The sequence below is a fragment of the Triticum aestivum genome, chromosome 1A (assembly GCF_018294505.1).
Source record: "Triticum aestivum cultivar Chinese Spring chromosome 1A, IWGSC CS RefSeq v2.1, whole genome shotgun sequence".
Lineage (NCBI taxonomy): Eukaryota > Viridiplantae > Streptophyta > Magnoliopsida > Poales > Poaceae > Triticum > Triticum aestivum.
In genome coordinates this window covers 403,287,014-403,304,080 of record NC_057794.1, presented here as the reverse complement: position 1 = coordinate 403,304,080, position 17,067 = coordinate 403,287,014, and the positions used below count along the sequence as shown (strand labels likewise).

Below are 17,067 nucleotides of genomic sequence, written 5' to 3'. Positions count from 1 at the left end.
TTAACCAACTGTCATAATGAAGGTGTTTGAACCGGAGTACCTTAACCAACTATCGAGGGTACGGAAAGTTATTGGCAATTGGAGTAGCAAAATACACTTCATGGTGAATTTAATGATACCAATTTTGTATTACGGTTCATATTATTTTTCTATAGACCTGATCAAATATGCACATGCTTGACTTCTAAAAACCTACTATGCACTAGTACATTTTTTGAAACGGGGTTAGTATATTTTATAAAGTTATTATTACTACGGTTCTCTGGAAGCCATTTCATCTCACTTGCAAGAGCCCCATTTTTGGCATTTCCCTCCATCTCCTTGTACAGCCGGCCGTGCAATACCTGGCACCATGGGTACCCCAAGCAAGAAACACCTCTTCGTGGTTACCAAACACAGCGCGTCGCCATCACCTGCCGTTCGGCGCAAACTAGGAGCTGATAAATACGACATGCGGCCAACAACATACTCCTATATTGCCAGAGGTTGCCCAGAAGATCTCGAGGCGTCGGTTTTGGGAGACGGAGAGACATGAGGGCCATACCCTGCGCCGCGCCGCTCATGCCGCTGCTGGTGGTTGTGGTGCTGCTGCTCGTCGCGCCATGGCGAGGCGGCGGGGCGGCGGTGGCTCGAGCTCTCAACTTCACGAGGGCGGACTTCCCCGGGGACTTCGTCTTCGGAGCCGGCACGTCGGCCTACCAGGTACGTGCGTCGGTGCGTGTCAGCTCGGCGTAGCGGCGCAGCTTTTTGGTCCTAGCGCTTGTTTCCCGCCATGGAACGGAGCAGGTTTTGCTTTGTTTTTCTCGTCGATTGATGGGTGTCTTGCTTGTTTTTTGTGTTGCGGGTGTAGTACGAGGGGGCGACCGGCGAAGACGGGAGGAGCGCAAGCATTTGGGACACTTTTACTCATGCAGGTGATGATAATCTCACGTCTTATGGCCTCCGTCACTACCGGACTCGCGGTCTATGCCTACGGCCAGGGGCCGTCGGCATAGATCTATGCCGACGGCTGCCGTCGGCATAGTGCCGTCAGTGTAGATCATGTCAGCGTACTCCTGTCAGACCGTCGGCATAATAATGCCGTCGGCATAGGGGGCTATGCCGACGGTCCTGGCGCAGCCGTCGGCATAGTTTAGCCGTCGGCGTAGTTTTCCGTCCGACGGCCACAGACGGCGCTGTCAAAACTGCTGGCGGCTCAGGAGGCGACACGTGGCAAAGATATGCCTACGGCAAAGCCGTCGGCATAGATTTAACCTATGCCGACGGCTTTGCCGTAGGCATATCTTTGCCACAAGTCGCCTCCTGGTTTAACCTGGCGGCAGGGCTATGCCTACGGCAAAGCCGTCGGCATAGTTTTTTGTTTTTCCTGTTTTCTCTTTTCCAATTCATTTGACAACATTTCAAAACAGAATAATATGAAATATGACAGTTCATCAACATCATTTAAACATAGTCAAGTTCATCGTCTAAAGATCACCGGCGAAAGTCCACGAACATAAGTAGTGCAAGACATGAAACATCATAAAAGTTGAAACATGAAAGACATGGCACAACGGCCGCATACACGGAATCATCATCGACATCAAGAAAATGCCGAGAGAATGTGCATCCGGAGAACAACGGGGAGGGGCCGCTGAAATCCTGTCTCGGAACGGGGTAGAGCATGAACAACGTACCCAATCTACACATCCTCGGGCTGTCCGTGGAAAGCGCTGGACAATCCGAAAGAGCTGCGGTGATAAATATGCAATTGAATGCATATTTATCGATGCAACCCTTTCGGACGGGAGACCTAGGTTACGCGATTTGATGTGAAAATTCAATCTAGTGACATGGAAAAAAGTGGACGAGGTCATGGAATTGTTGCTCACCCTCCGATGTAGAGGATGTAGTCGATCAAAGGAGGGATGATCGTGGACAAACACCTCCAACGTGGATGATCACTCCATGAAGATGGAACACCACAAATCCTGTTAATTCCACCGAGTGATGAAAATTTAGGTCATCACCTCACATTAAGCATTGGCACAACATTATGAATGAACATGAAACAACATGTCAAATTGTAAAAAAAAAACTCTAAACCCATTCCTACTCCATTCCCTCTCTCCCCCATTCTTTCTCTCTTATAAAAAAACAAACGGAGCTCGTTCATACTCCATTATCTTCCCTCACTCATCTCTTTACATGCACATATTGAAAAACTTGAGCAATATCTAAGTGTCCAAATTCACAAAATTGAGCAATATCCATCAATGCATCCATCTATCACAAACTTCACCATCAATCTGTACATGCATCCATATATCCATTCATCACATGTCCATCTATGCAAAAAAAAACAGTAACAAAATGCAAAAAAAATTAAAAAAATTCTCACCTTGGCCGTGCCGGTGCAGCGGGCAGCAGGGAGGCCGTGGGGCAGCCGCCGGGGAAGGGTGGACGGGGCCGGCCGGGGCGTAGCAGGGCGTCGGCGGAGGGGCGCAGCAGGGCAGGGTGGACGGCGCCGGTCGGTGCAGCTGGACAGGGAGGGCGCGGGGTCGGGGACGGGTGTGGACGGCGCTGGCGAGAGGTGGCGGAGGGACGGGGGTGGTGGTGGAGTGAGGGAGCGGAGAGGAGGGTGGTCACGGCGGCGCGAAGAAGAGCTGGCGACGGCATGGCGGCGGCGGCGGCGGGAGAAGGGGGCGGGGATGTAGGCGGGGAGGGGGAGGGGCGAGGGAAGATGGTGGCGCGGGTGGAGCGGCGGCGGGCGGCCGGCGGGGAGCGACGCGGGCGACTGGGAGCGGCGGCGGCGGCGCGGGTCGAGCTGGCGGCGGGGCGGGTCGAGCAGCGGGTCGGGGCGAATGAGTGGTTGACGGTCGACCGGCTGAGGATAAGGTCGAACTATGCCGACGGCTAAGCCGTCGGCATAGGTAGCGATGCCACGTGGCACCTATGCCGACGGCTTAGCCGCAGGCATAGTTATTTTTTTATTTTTTAATGTTTTTAATAGCTTATATTTTTTCTTCTTTCTGTTTTTTTATTTCATATAAATTTTTGATGTTTTATAGTCATAAGTTATATTTTTTATATTTTTTTATGTATTATTATTTCATATGCTTTTTTAATGTTTTCTTAACGCTGCTCGGCCCTCTCCTCTCCCGGAACCACACAGAGGGGAGGTGAAGGTGCCACGTGGCATTTTTTTTTGCAACAACTTCTATACATGTTTAACATCTTTTTAAAAATATTATTAACTGTCTTTAAATATATTTCTAGTGTATATTATTTTCATACACATTGAAAAGTTTCATTAACATCTAAAATGAGGGACCGACGCGTCGTTTCCCCCCTCCAGGTGCCGGGGCTGCGCCGTCCGTGATGCGTGCCGCCTCTTCGGACATACCAGAACACCACCCCGCATGTATGAGGGTCCGGTACGACGCTCCGGTGGCATTGCTACCCCCCAGGGCCCCCGTCCCGCCTAACCATGGAGCGGTTCACCACGAGATCTAGCCCTTTGACTTCCCACGGACGGGCTTTGACCAGTGGAGCTCTCCACCCGGTTGTGTTAGGTTGGTCCATAGGGACACCCGGGAGCAACATCCGGGCCAAAACCACAGCTACATCCACTCCGTGTAGAACCGACGTGGCAGTTTCCCCCCTCGAGGTGCCGCCGGCGATGCCGTCCGTGATGGAGGCCACGCACCGGAGACGCGTGCCGCCTCTTCGGACATGCCACAACACCATCCCGCATGTATGAGGGCCCGGTACGACGCTCTGGTGGCATTGCCACCCCAGGGCCCCCGTCCCGCCTAACCCTGGAGCGGTTGACCACGAGATCTAGCCCTTTGACTTCCCACGAACGGGCTTTGACCAGTGGAGCTCTCCACCCGGTTGTGTCAGGTCGGCCCATAGGGACACCCGGGAGCAACATCCGGGCCAAAACCACAGCTACATCCACTCCATGTAGAACCGACGCGGCAGTTTCCCCCCTCGAGGTGCCGCCGGCGGCGCCGTCCGTGAGGGAGGCCACGCACCGGAGACGCGTGCCGCCTCTTCGGACATGCCACAACACCACCCCGCATGTATGAGGGCCCGGTACGACGCTCCGATGGCATTGCTACCCCCGAGGGCCCCCGTCCCGCCTAACCCTGGAGCGGTTGACCACGAGATCTAGCCCTTTGACTTCCCACGGACGGGCTTTGACCAGTGGACCTCTCCACCCGGTTGTGTCAGGTCGGCCCATAGGGACACCCGGGAGCAACATTCGGGCCAAAACCACAGCTACATCCACTCCGTGTAGAACCGACGCGGCAGTTTCCCCCCTCGAGGTGCCGCCGGCGGCGCCGTCCGTGAGGGAGGCCACGCACCGGAGACGCGTGCCGCCTCTTCGGACATGCCACAACACCACCCCGCATATATGAGGGCCCCGTACGACGCTCCGGTGGCATTGCTACCCCCCAGGGCCCCCGTCCCGCCTAACCCTGGAGCGGTTGACCACGAGATCTAGCCCTTTGACTTCCCACGGACGGGCTTTGACCAGTGGAGTTCTCCACCCGGTTGTGTCAGGTCGGCCCATAGGGACACCCGGGAGCAACATCCGGGCCAAAACCACAGCTACATCCACTCCGTGTAGAACCGACGCGGCAGTTTCCCCCCTCGAGGTGCCGCCGGCGGCGCCGTCCGTGAGGGAGGCCACGCACTGGAGACGTGTGCCGCCTCTTCGGACATGCCACAACACCACCCCGCATGTATGAGGGCCCGATACAATGCTCCGGTGGCATTGCCACCCCCTAGGGCCCCCGTCCCGCCTAACCCTGGAGCGGTTGACCACGAGATCTAGCCATTTGACTTCCCACGGACGGGCTTTGACCAGTGGAGCTCTCCACCCGGTTGTGTCAGGTCGGCCCATAGGGACACCCGGGAGCAACATCCGGGCCAAAACCACAGCTACATCCACTCCGTGTAGAACCGACGTGGCAGTTTCCCCCCTCGAGGTGCCGCCGGCGGCGCCGTCCGTGAGGGAGGCCACGCATCGGAGACGCGTGCCGCCTCTTCGGACATGCCACAACACCACCCCGCATGTATGAGGGCCCGATACGACGCTCCGGTGGCATTACCACCCCCAGGGCCCCCGTCCCGCCTAACCCTGGAGCGGTTGACCACGAGATCTAGCCCTTTGACTTCCCACGAACGGGCTTTGACCAGTGGAGCTCTCCACCCGGTTGTGTTAGGTCGGCCCATAGGGAAACCCGGGAGCAACATCCGGGCCAAAACCACAGCTACATCCACTCCATGTAGAACCGACGCGGCAGTTTCCCCCCTCGAGGTGCCGGCGGCGGCGCCGTCCGTGAGGGAGGCCACGCACCGGAGACGCGTGCCGCCTCTTCGGACATGCCACAACACCACCCCGCATGTATGAGGGCCCGGTACGACGCTCCGGTGGCATTGCCAGCCCCCCGGGCCCCCGTCCCGCCTAACACTGGAGCGGTTGACCACGAGATCTAGCCCTTTGACTTCCCACGGACGGGCTTTGACCAGTGGAGCTCTCCACCCAGTTGTGTCAGGTCGGCCCATAGGGACACCCGGGAGCAACATCCGGGCCAAAACCACAGCTACATCCACTCCGTGTAGAACCGACGCAGCAGTTTCCCCCCTCGAGGTGCCGCCGGTGGCGCCGTCCGTGAGGGAGGCCACGCACCGGAGACGCGTGCCGCCTATTCGGACATGCCACAACACCACCCCGCATGTATGAGGGCCCGGTACGACGCTCTGGTGGCATTGCTACCCCCGAGGGCCCCCGTCCCGCCTAACACTGGAGCGGTTGACCACGAGATCTAGCCCTTTGACTTCCCACGAACTGGCTTTGACCAGTGGAGCTCTCCACCCGGTTGTGTCAGGTCGGCCCATAGGGACACCCGGGAGCAGCATCCAGGCCAAAACCACAGCTACATCCACTCCGTGTAGAACCGACGCGGCAGTTTCCCCCCTCGAGGTGCCACCGGCGGCGCCGTTCGTGAGGGAGGCCACGCACCGGACACGCGTGCCGCCTATTCGGACATGCCACAACACCACCCCGCATGTATGAGGGCCCGGTACGATGCTCCGGTGGCATTGCTACCCCCAGGGCCCCCGTCCCGCCTAACCCTGGAGCGGTTGACCACGAGATCTATCCCTTTGACTTCCCACGGACGGGCTTTGACCAGTGGAGCTCTCCACCCGGTTGTGTCAGGTCGGCCCATAGGGACACCCGGGAGCAACATCCGGGCCAAAACCACAGATACATCCACTCTGTGTAGAACCGACGCGGCAGATTCCCCCCTCGAGGTGCCGCCGGCGGCGCCGTCCGTGAGGGAGGCCACGCACCGGGGACGCGTGCCGCCTCTTCGGACATGCCACAACACCACCCAGTTGTGGTAGGTCATCCGATATATATATATATATATATATATATATATATATATATATATATATATATATATATATATAAACACTTGGGAGCAAAGTCCCCTTCGTATAGACCCGATGCGGCTGTTCCCCATTCCAGGTGCCGGCTAGCGGTGGCACCGCTCGTGAGGCGGGTCACACCGCTGTGTACAGAACCGAAAAATAATGTATGTATGCTTATTAACACGTACTATATGTAAGTTAGTCAAATAATAATATTTAAGAAAACATAAAATATAGCTATGAAAAAAAAGAAAAAAAACTAACGAGTGGAGGGGGTGACCGGGAACTGGATAAGGGAACTATGATAAAAAGAACAATGATGTGGTAAAAAAAGAAAAAAAAACTATGAAAAAAATATAGCTATGAAAAAAAGAAAAAAAGAAAAAAAGAAAAAAAGAAAAAAGAAAAAAAGAAAAAAAAACTATGCCGACGGGAAAGCCGTCGGCATAGCTGCGGCATAGGGCAGATGGCCGGCGCGCCGCGGATCGGTGATGTGGCATCTATGCCGACGGCAGCCGTCGGCATAAGTGGTGGTCGGTGCGCCTCGGATCGTTGACGTGGTTAGGGCATCTATGCCGACGGCCTCCCGCCTCGGCCGTCGGCATAGATCGGACGCCGTTAGACGCACGTCACGGCGGGATCGCCGGGCCCGCAACTATGCCGACGGCCGGTATATGCCGACGACGGCTGTAGGCGTAAGTTTGGGTAAGCCGACGGCCGCTCTGGGCCGACGGGGGCCGCGGCATAGGTCTGAATAGCCCGACGGCTTTATTACGCCGACGGCCTGGATATGGCTGTCGGCATAGCGCAGACAAGGCCGACGGGGGCCGTCGGCATAGATATGGCCGTCGGCACAGGGCCCTGTTCCGGTAGTGCGTCTCTGTGCATCATCATATTTACATGTAGCTTCATGGCTAAATGGTTGTGATCCTTCCATGATCATGCTTGTGATCATTGGTTGTAATTTCACTATAGCTATACGTAAGTGGACTGAATCTATAATTCCTCCAATTCTTAATGAGAAAGCAGAGCACCTTCTATGTTGGTCAAAAAAATTAGTAACAGAAGCAGAAATGTTTGTTACTCTTTTGCGTATGAAAGAAGATTTTCTTATCTAGCAGATTTAGTTGCCCGCACATTTTGCAAAACATGTGCAGCTTTAGAAATAACTTTTCAGATGACTGAGGGGCAGAGAATTCAAGCCGGGAGAGTGGTAAAAACAAATTCTTGCTTGCCTGAAATATGTGTTGAACCAGGCAGAATTTGGTAGAGAACAGAGCAATTCCCCTGAACTCTAGCTAAAATCCTCTGTCAAGGAACCTACTCTATCTCTGACCTTCCTAGAAAAAACAAGCTACACATGATCGTCCCACCTCTCAACACAAAAGTGCAGTACTAACTTGTGCTGATAGTGCACGGAACTGACCATGACGTTGTTGATCTGACCGTGACCGCAGGGAGGATGCCAGACAAGAGCACCGGCGATTTGGGCGCAGACGGCTACCACAGATACAAGGTCTGCATATGTTCTTTCACCAGTGCACTAGGCCAGCTTAGCTCACATACAAAAGTAAAACCGTCTCTTGAATTTTTCGGATCGACAGCGACGCCCTGTGTTGGTTTCTAGGCGTACGTATCGTTCTGGTTGGAGCTCATGTGGCCGTCATTTTCAACCGTTTCTTGTTGACAAATGGACTATGATATACGGCTACGGCTTTCCTCAGAACATGTGCGGGCTCATCTCGGAAAAACTGAAAAATGTGCAGAAGAAGATTGTAATTTTGACAATTTGTGCATGTACTACTACTATTATTTGAATTTGATCGTGTCAAATGGCATACCATTAGGTTTTCGATGCCCGGTTTGCAAGTTCAGATTTGTTTTTTCTCTCATGTGTGCATATGCATTTTGTAGGAGGATGTGGAGTTGATGAGCGACGCCGGCCTGGAGGCGTACCGGTTCTCCATTTCCTGGTCCAGGCTCATTCCCAGTAAGACTGAACACACCAGTTGCACCTCATTTGAAAGACCAAGATCTGTCGTCACCCTTGCAACCTCCCCTGACTGATGATTTTATTGTCTCTCTTCTCTTCATGAACACAGGAGGAAGAGGGCCCGTGAACCCTAAAGGGCTGGAGTACTACAACAACCTGATAAATGAGCTGACAAGAAGAGGTAGCAGAAAATATCCATGAATCAATGTTGGAATTCCCTTTTTCAGGCTCATATCGTTGTGTTACCCCACATCTCTGCAGGAATCCAGATACATGTCACCCTGTACCACCTCGATTTTCCTCAGATCCTCGAAGACGAGTACCACGGCTGGCTCAGCCCCAGGGTCGTGTAAGAAGATCTTACTATTTGGCTACACAAATTATTACATTCTGATGGATGTTGGAACTTGCAAGCGCGAGGGTGTGCATTCTGATGTGTGTTGCATGCATGCAGGGATGACTTCACGGCGTTCGCGGACGCGTGCTTCCGGGAGTTCGGGGACCGGGTGCGGCACTGGACAACCATGGACGAGCCCAACGTGATCGCCATCGCCGCCTACGACAGCGGCGCCTTCCCGCCGTGCCGCTGCTCGGCGCCCTACGGGATGAACTGCACCACGGGGGACTCCACCGTGGAGCCCTACACCGTGGCGCACCACTCCATCCTGGCGCACGCCGCCGCCGTCAGGCTCTACCGGGACAAGTACCAGGCCACGCAGGGGGGCGTCGTCGGCATGAACATCTACAGCTTCTGGAACTACCCCTTCTCTCCCACCCCCGCCGACGTCGCCGCCACGCAGAGGTCGCTCGACTTCATGGTCGGCTGGTGAGACAATCTTCTCGACGACAGTCGTATATTTTGTATCTATATATAAGCGTGTTTTTTCTAACTGAATATATCACACGTTTTTTTTGGGCCTTCTTGTTTAGGATCTTGGACCCCTTGGTGAAAGGAGACTACCCTGAGATCATGAAGAAGAAGGCCGGGTCACGGATTCCGTCCTTCACCAAGGAACAGTCCGAGCTCATCCGTGGGGCCATCGACTTCGTTGGCATCAACCACTACACGTCGGTGTATGTCAGCGATGGGAAGAGCGGCGCCGACGCGAGCCTCCGGGACTACAACGCCGACATGTCTGCTACATTCAGAAGTAAGTCTAGATTTATTTATTTTTGGATCAAGAAAGCATGGTTCAAACCACCTGGCAAAAATTGAAATAACTGTGTCGTTTGTTTGTTTTGTGTTTCAGTGTCAAGGAATGATAGCGGTACTGGTCAGGTACTTTTGTTACTCTTTTCTTTGGACGAATTTTGGGCAAAGCCAGTCAAATTGACCTTTACCTATCCATTATTGGTACAGTTCATCCCTATCAACATGCCCAATGATCCACAGGGGCTGCAATGTATGCTCCAGTACCTCACGGACACATACCAGAACATCCCTATCTATGTCCAAGAAAATGGCAAGCCTTCTCATCTTTTGTCTATAATCTTTCTGTTTACAGTATCTTTCATTGTTGACATAATATAGCATCTGAGATCATGGGCACTGTTCTATAATCCTTCGGAAGTGCCTAAAATAATCCAATGATGAAATTCCACATTGCCATGGTTTGAAAAAAATAATACATTGCTGGCAAATTCTGCAAAACTGAGACACTACGTTGCCGCTTCATCACCGATACTATGTATCAAGTCAAACATTAACTTTTTTGGTGTTTCTACTGATCAAAACTTTCTGGCCTATTCTTCCACGTTATCATATTTCAGGCTATGGGCAGTTCTTCATCGACTCGGTCAATGATCATAACAGAGTGGAGTACTTAAGTGGGTACATCGGCAGCACACTCGCTGCACTCAGGTGAGTGTTGTTCAGTATATCACTGAAGATGATTATTTTGTCTCAACTTATCGGTGTTACTAGTAGAGTTTTAGCCATTGGGTTCACAAGGGGAACACTTAAAATCGTTATTGCAGGAATGGAGCCAACGTGAAGGGCTACTTTGTTTGGTCATTCCTGGACGTGTTCGAGTTTATGGCGGGCTATTATTCGCGATACGGACTGCACTACGTTGATTTTCAGGATCCTGAGTTGCCAAGGCAGCCAAAGCTCTCTGCTAAGTGGTACTCCAAGTTCTTAAAGAGTGAAATTGGGATAAGCATAGAGAAGATGGTTAGTCCTGACACGAGGTCACATGCTCAACAATGAGGTTAACTAGCAGTGCATAGAGATATTCAGGTTGGGGGTACTGGAGAAACAAGAAAAAGTCCATATAGTTGCTTATAATTTTTCTTGTTCGGTTTGGAAAGATGGAATTTTATTCGTCTTCTTATAGTTGATGGTGGCTCACCATCAGGTGTTTTTCTGATGAGAAATAGGTGTATACCCTTCTGTTCTTGGTGTCATGACTAATTACGTTTTGGTAATCAGATATAAATAAACCAGACTATACTTAAGCATGCGAGTTTTTCTTTTTTTGCGAGAAAACCATCTGAGTTATTGTCTTTGAACTTCGAAGTAAAATATGGTGACAATTTCCAATGCTTGTCTTCAAGTGCCAAAGTGTCTTTGTGTCAAATGCCAAAAAGAAGTGCCAAAGTGCCTTTGTGCAAAAGCGATGCATCTATGATAACTTCATGCATGTGCAAGACCTGATTAAGGACCTCAATCGCAAGAAGAGTCTAGGGCTATTCTTCAAATTAGACGTCTCTAGCCCTTCCCTCAAATCCCTTTAATTCACAAAAAATATGTTTTGAGAAGTTAAAACATATCTAACCTTTCCCTCAAAACCGTTAACTCGTCAAAAGATTGGGGGGACACTCCTCAAACCATATGGTGACCTTATCAAAAAATTGGTTGGCCCATTAGATTTGGTCATTCCTTGGATTGGTGGCAAATATTTGGCGTACCCAGCCCGCCCAAGTAGCTCTCATCTAAATTTGAGTGAAGTTTGTTTTAAACCTTGAACTCATATGGCTCGTCAGAATCAAACCTCAATCTCTTAATCCTTGGAATCGACGTCTTGTACTCATTGATCCTGATCAATTTTGACCTTGGAGCTGTTTCGTATCGGGATAAGGTCCATCCCGGCGGGGATTGCAATCTATTCTCACTGACACCCATACCCCCACATGTCATATCCATCTTCTTCCACAACTCCTTTTCTCCCGCTCTCCTGCAATCAGTGTTGATCCTCATCCAGCACCTCCCCATCTCCACGGGAGCCGGGCACCTCAACGTCGTCAAACCCGCGCTCGAGGACATCGCATCGGTGGCGTCTGGTCGCTCCATTTCGTGTCCGCTGCAACCCCACCCAGTGCGATGGCTAATAGCTCACTACTAGAAAAACGGCTATAGCTAATATGAACATTAATGACGCACCATGTATGTGGTGCGCCACTGCTATATAACAGTGGCGCACCAGAATCAGGTGCGCCATTGCTATGTTTTCACTAATGGCGCACCACATGAGCAGTGCGCCATTGCTATTTTTTGGGTCCATCCCCCCACCACACATAGCAATGGCGCACCACACCTAGGTGCGCCACTTTGCTATGTCTCACCTACACAAACACATACCCCCCTTTAGTTTTTTTTAAAAAATAAAAGAAAATGATAAAAGATTCAAAAAAATAGATGCCCATGTGTTATGTGTTCTAGTTGTTAGGAAAATTAACAAACATGAATTTTGAATTTTTTTGCAAAAGGCCGCCGTGTTTCGGTAAAATGGCCTTAACTTTTGCATACGACCTCCGATGAAAAAGTTTTTTATATGAAAAATCATCTACTCGAAAAGCTACATCAAAATTTGACCGGCTATGCCCGTTATCGATTTTCTAGAATCCTCAAAAACCTAACAGAAAAAAAGTTACGGGGCTTTCAAGATCTGGAGAGGCAAAAAAATCAAACTCAGTAATGACGCACCTGCCCATGGTGCGCCATTACTATCTCCCCGCCTTCAAAATTCAAACTATATAAAAAAAATAAAAAAAAAGTTAGTAATGGCGCACCTGCCCAAGGTGCGCCATTACTATCTTCCCGCCTTCAAAATTCAAAATAGATCAAAAAAATAAAAATAAAGTTAGTAATGGCGCACCTGCCCACTGTGCGCCATTACTATGCCGTATATATGGCTGGGCGGGGTCCTCTCCTCCTTAACTCTTCATTTTTCTCCTCCACTCCACCTCTCCTCCACTCCATCTCCCCCTCTCCTCCACTCCATCTCCCCTCCTCTCCTCCACCATACTCCCCTCCTCCTCTCCGGCGACCTCCTCCTCCTCCTCCTCCTCTCCGGCGAACTCCTCCTCCCTCCTCTCCTCCCCTCCCCTCATGGTTTCTCCTCCCTCCTCTTCGGTGAGCTCCTCATCCCTCCTCTCCGGTGATCTCCTACTCCCTCCTCTCCGGTGATCTCCTCCTCCCTCCTCTCCGGTGAGGTCCTCCTCCCTCCTCTCCTCCCCTCCCCTCACGGTTTGTCCTCCCTCCTCTCCGGTGAACTCCTCTCCGGCGACCACCTCCTCCTCCCCGGCGATGTAGGCGAGCTCCTCTCCGGTGACCTCCTCCTCCTTCTCCTCTTCGACGATGTAGGCGAGCTCCTCTCCGATGACCTCCTCCTCCCTCCTCTCCTGCTCACGGTCTCTCCTCAGCCCTCCTCTCCGGCGAACTCCTCTCCGGCAAAATAACGTACAAGATCCAAAAACGAGAACAAAATTTGAAAAAATATCATGCAAAAAACGAGCAAAAAGGGGGAAAAATCGCGATCCAGATCCAAATTCAAAATTCAAAAATAGCAATGGCGCACGGTGGGGATTAGACGGTGCGCCACTACTATTTTCCCGCCTTCAAAATTGAGAAAAAAATCAAAAAAATTAAAAAAAAATTACCAGTGGCGCACCTATAGCAATAGTAATGGCGCACTACAAGGTGTGCCACTGTTACCTGCAATACTAATGGCGCACTAGAGGTGCGCCATTAGTATTTGTTACTAGTGGCGTGGTAATAGTGGCGCACCTATAGTGCGCCATTAATAGTCAAAATAGGTGCGCCACTAACAGCCCTTTTTCTAGTAGTGGCTAATGTTTACACCCATTAAACTTGTCCATAATCTCACAAATAAATCCCGTGGCTAGCTTAGAATCAATCCACATGCTTGCTTGTTTAGGTTAGCTTTTCTGAGCTTCTCTCGCAGAAGCTACTAAACCTGACATCTCGTACGAGCCCATCGAGCGACTGCTATGGACCCGTAGGTCCTATGGGGAACTACTCATGCATCATCATGAAGGCAACAAGGTGATCAATCCCCCCTCTGAAAGAGTACCGGCGGAGGCCTCCAGATGGCATCACGGAAGAACAGAGGCTTGCGTTGGCATAAAATTGTTTCGGGTCTCACTTTGGGGGTTTCACGATTTTAGGGAATTTATAGTGTTGGAATTAGGTGAGGGGGCCCTCTGAGGGGCCATCAAGCTCATAGGGTGTCCCCCCTGAGGGTGCCACCTGAGCTTGTGGCCCTCTCATAGCTCTTCTGTCCTCCCCCCGAATCTTCTAGGGCCTCTTCTTGTCCAGTAAAAATCACCATAAAGTTTCATCGTGTTTGGACTTTGTTTGGTATGATTTTTCTGCAAAACAATAAAATAGGCAAAAACATAAACTAGCACTGGGCACCGAGTTAATAGGTTAGTTCCCAAAATGATATAAAATTGCATATAAAGCATACAAGATTGATAATATAATAGCATAAAACAATAAAAAAATATAGATACGTTGGATACGTATCACTTGCTGCAAAAGGACCTCCAGTAGATCCATCCACTTTGTCTGAATACAACTGTGATACTTCATATTCCGCTCATGAGTCATTTGACTCCAACTATAAACTGTTTAAAAATCAGAATGTGAAGTATTTGGTAGATTTATTGGAACTAACTGCGGGAATGGTTCCCTGGTGAAGAAAATCTGGGTGCCCAAAAGCCTTCTAGAAAATCTTTAGGTGAATGCCGTCATGACACCACCAATAAAGAAGAAAAACCCCAGGGAAAATTCTTCACATGGACCAAAGTCGTCAAATGGTTGCACACCTACTAATGGTCGTGCTAATGCTTATGTTTCGTAGGGAAATAGTCATTGGTCTGATGAATATGTGCATTATTCTTCGAACCACTATGTTCACAAATCTTCGAAGAATTTTTCTGCATATTTATTTGAGTACTTTAACCCCCTATGAAGAGAAATCCATATTCTTCTATGCCTAAATTCTCTATTGGCGCACTTCGATACATTGCTTCTCAGTCACCCCTACAAATGTGGATGGTTAAGAAGAAGAACTAATTTCTTCTGCAGGGTCAGGTCTCCAGACTAAATTCAACGTCTGATGAAATTGTTGGAGACCTAAGAAATGCTTGTTGGGACACAAGCTAATCATGATGAAATGAACTTTTCATTTTTGACGTCCTATATGCTACTGAAATTACTATCACTTGATGAAATTCTCTCTGACGGATTTGATTGTCATATTCTTCGCTTTGAAGTATATGAGTTCGTAAGTCAGACTAATGCTTCTGCAAGAAGACTCACCCAAATCCACTGAATGCATAATGGACAGTGGTTGCATGAATCATATGACTGGTGTTAGGAATTTACTCACTGATGCTTCCGTCACTCTGTCTCATCGGAAGCATATCACATACGCTGGCAAAGTGAAAAGCAAGGAATTGGGTCTAGGTAAGGTTGCTATCTCAAAGGATCGACACATGGATAAAGTGATGCTTGTTGAATCCCTTGGATACAACCTCATGTCTGTTTCAATGTTTTGTCATCTTGATATGATTTTCATCTTTGGAAAATTTCGATGCATTGTGCTGCTAGACTAACAAATCCAAAGTCTTCGAAGGTTTTTGAAGTGGTGACTTGTATATTCTAGATTTCACTGCAGGTCCACAGCCTGCCATATGTTTATTCGCAAAAGCTTCAGAATGTTGGCTATGGCATCCATGACTTCGACATGCTGGCATGAGGGATTTAAGCACTCTCGTCAAGAAAAAGCAGACATCGGTTTCACAAACTTGGACCGGAGATGGCCTGTGCTGGTGTTCCCCCAGGATGATGAGTGGCTTCTCTCCGGAGAGCCAATTCACATGCTAGCCTCGCCACTCAGGTTTTCATTGCATGTCCACATTGGACCACTAGCCTATCTCCCCAGGGAGACATATGGGTGCCACCAAGTTTTTCCTCGCGGTCAACATACCCCGATCAGTCGGGAAGCACCTAGTCTAGAATCTGTTGAAGTTTTATTCAAATCGTAATTAACTAAAACTTGATGATAGGCACCAAGTGCCCCCACAGTGCTCGGGCCAAATCAAGCTTTTACTAAACTCGTTCTATTAAACCTCAACTAGTTCGGGGGCTAAACCTATAGGCGTGCCGCCAGTCGCCATGTTCCTTCTCAGCTTTCTACTTTTTTCACAAAATATGCTCAATACCTAACACTCACTCTTTGTCTCCAACTCGGTCCCAACCCGATCATCTCGTTTGCAAGAGCAAAAGCTAACGGTCAATGTAAGAAGTACTACTGGAACGATTACTCCCTAGAGTGTGCAGATTTTTTTTTGCAGTCGACAGTTTCAAGGCCAAAATCAATCATTGTGACGAGTGCATGAAGATCCATCCAATCAACTCAATTTCAGACTAAAATTTATTTACCGTGCCGACTACACGAAGATTCACCTGATTCACCCAGTTCTAGGTTGAACTCATTTACCGTGCCAAGCGCACAAAGATCCATCAGATTGACTCAGCTCCAGATTGTAGTGGTTTACCATGTCGAGCGCATGAAGATCCATTCCGAATGCACAAAGATCCGCCAAAGTTCCAAGCTGAAGTTGTTAACTGTGTCGAGTGCACGTGGGTTCATCTGTTTAATCTAGTTCCACACCAGAAGATTTAAGCCCTGTGCCAGACTCATCTAGTCCAACAAAGGATCGGGGACTACACCTAGCGGGTGCACTCAGCGTGCCCCCACTGGAAAAGAAATAAAAAAGAACCATTCTGCTTGGTCAAGTCCAACAACAACATTCAAGTACAAAAAATCTTACAGACTCCAACCGACTATGAGCAATCGGTCAGAGTCTTGGGGGCTAGACCCTATGGTTGCGCTAATCATGCACCAATAGAAAAAAAAATTGAGTATCTTCACTCAAGCAAACGCTTTGTTGCCCAGGCGCAAAGAAATTCCAAGTAATCTGTTACTCAATGCAAGACCAGCTCCAAATCACTAAACAAAATTGGTGAAGGGGGAGTTCCACGCTCCTTCGTGGACCCATTTTGAGCCTTCTTCTAGGACTAACAGCGTGAAACTCATAAGTTTGGATCTAGAATCGACTCGTATTAAAGTTCCTCTGGCATAAGAATGGCATCTCTCCAAGAGAGCAGCCCATGCGTCAATATTGTTTCCCAGATGTAATGATACAACCATACTCAGATCACTAGTCAGCCTCCTCCATGAGGTGATTGAGTGCCACCAAGTCTCCCCTTGAGGCCACTTACCCCCACTCAGTCGGGAAGCGTAGTTCCATAATCCATTGAGATTTTGTTCAAACCTTGGTTGTTTGAAAGCACGATGACGGATACCGAGTATTTCCGTAATTGATGA

General features: G+C 49.8%; 1 protein-coding gene across 1 annotated transcript; it reads left to right on the top strand.

The window, feature by feature from the left end:
- The first annotated feature begins 466 nt into the window (after window positions 1–466).
- LOC123138890 (beta-glucosidase 22-like) lies at window positions 467–10,817 on the top strand. Its single transcript, XM_044558766.1, has 12 exons — window positions 467–702; window positions 851–914; window positions 7,890–7,948; window positions 8,347–8,422; window positions 8,535–8,606; window positions 8,687–8,774; window positions 8,880–9,251; window positions 9,356–9,576; window positions 9,676–9,704; window positions 9,786–9,888; window positions 10,196–10,286; window positions 10,403–10,817. The coding sequence occupies exons 1-12, from the start codon at window positions 532–534 to the stop codon at window positions 10,632–10,634; spliced, it is 1,578 nt and encodes a 525-aa protein (XP_044414701.1). The 5' UTR covers window positions 467–531; the 3' UTR covers window positions 10,635–10,817.
- Window positions 10,818–17,067: the final 6,250 nt, after the last annotated feature.

Coding starts and splice junctions, on each gene's coding strand:
- LOC123138890 (XM_044558766.1), top strand. CDS start 532: ATGAGGGCCATACCCTGCGCCGCGCCGCTCATGCCGCTGCTGGTGGTT. Junction 9,252..9,355: donor CTCGACTTCATGGTCGGCTG/GTGAGACAATCT, acceptor CTTCTTGTTTAG/GATCTTGGACCCCTTGGTGA. Junction 10,287..10,402: donor AGCACACTCGCTGCACTCAG/GTGAGTGTTGTT, acceptor TCGTTATTGCAG/GAATGGAGCCAACGTGAAGG.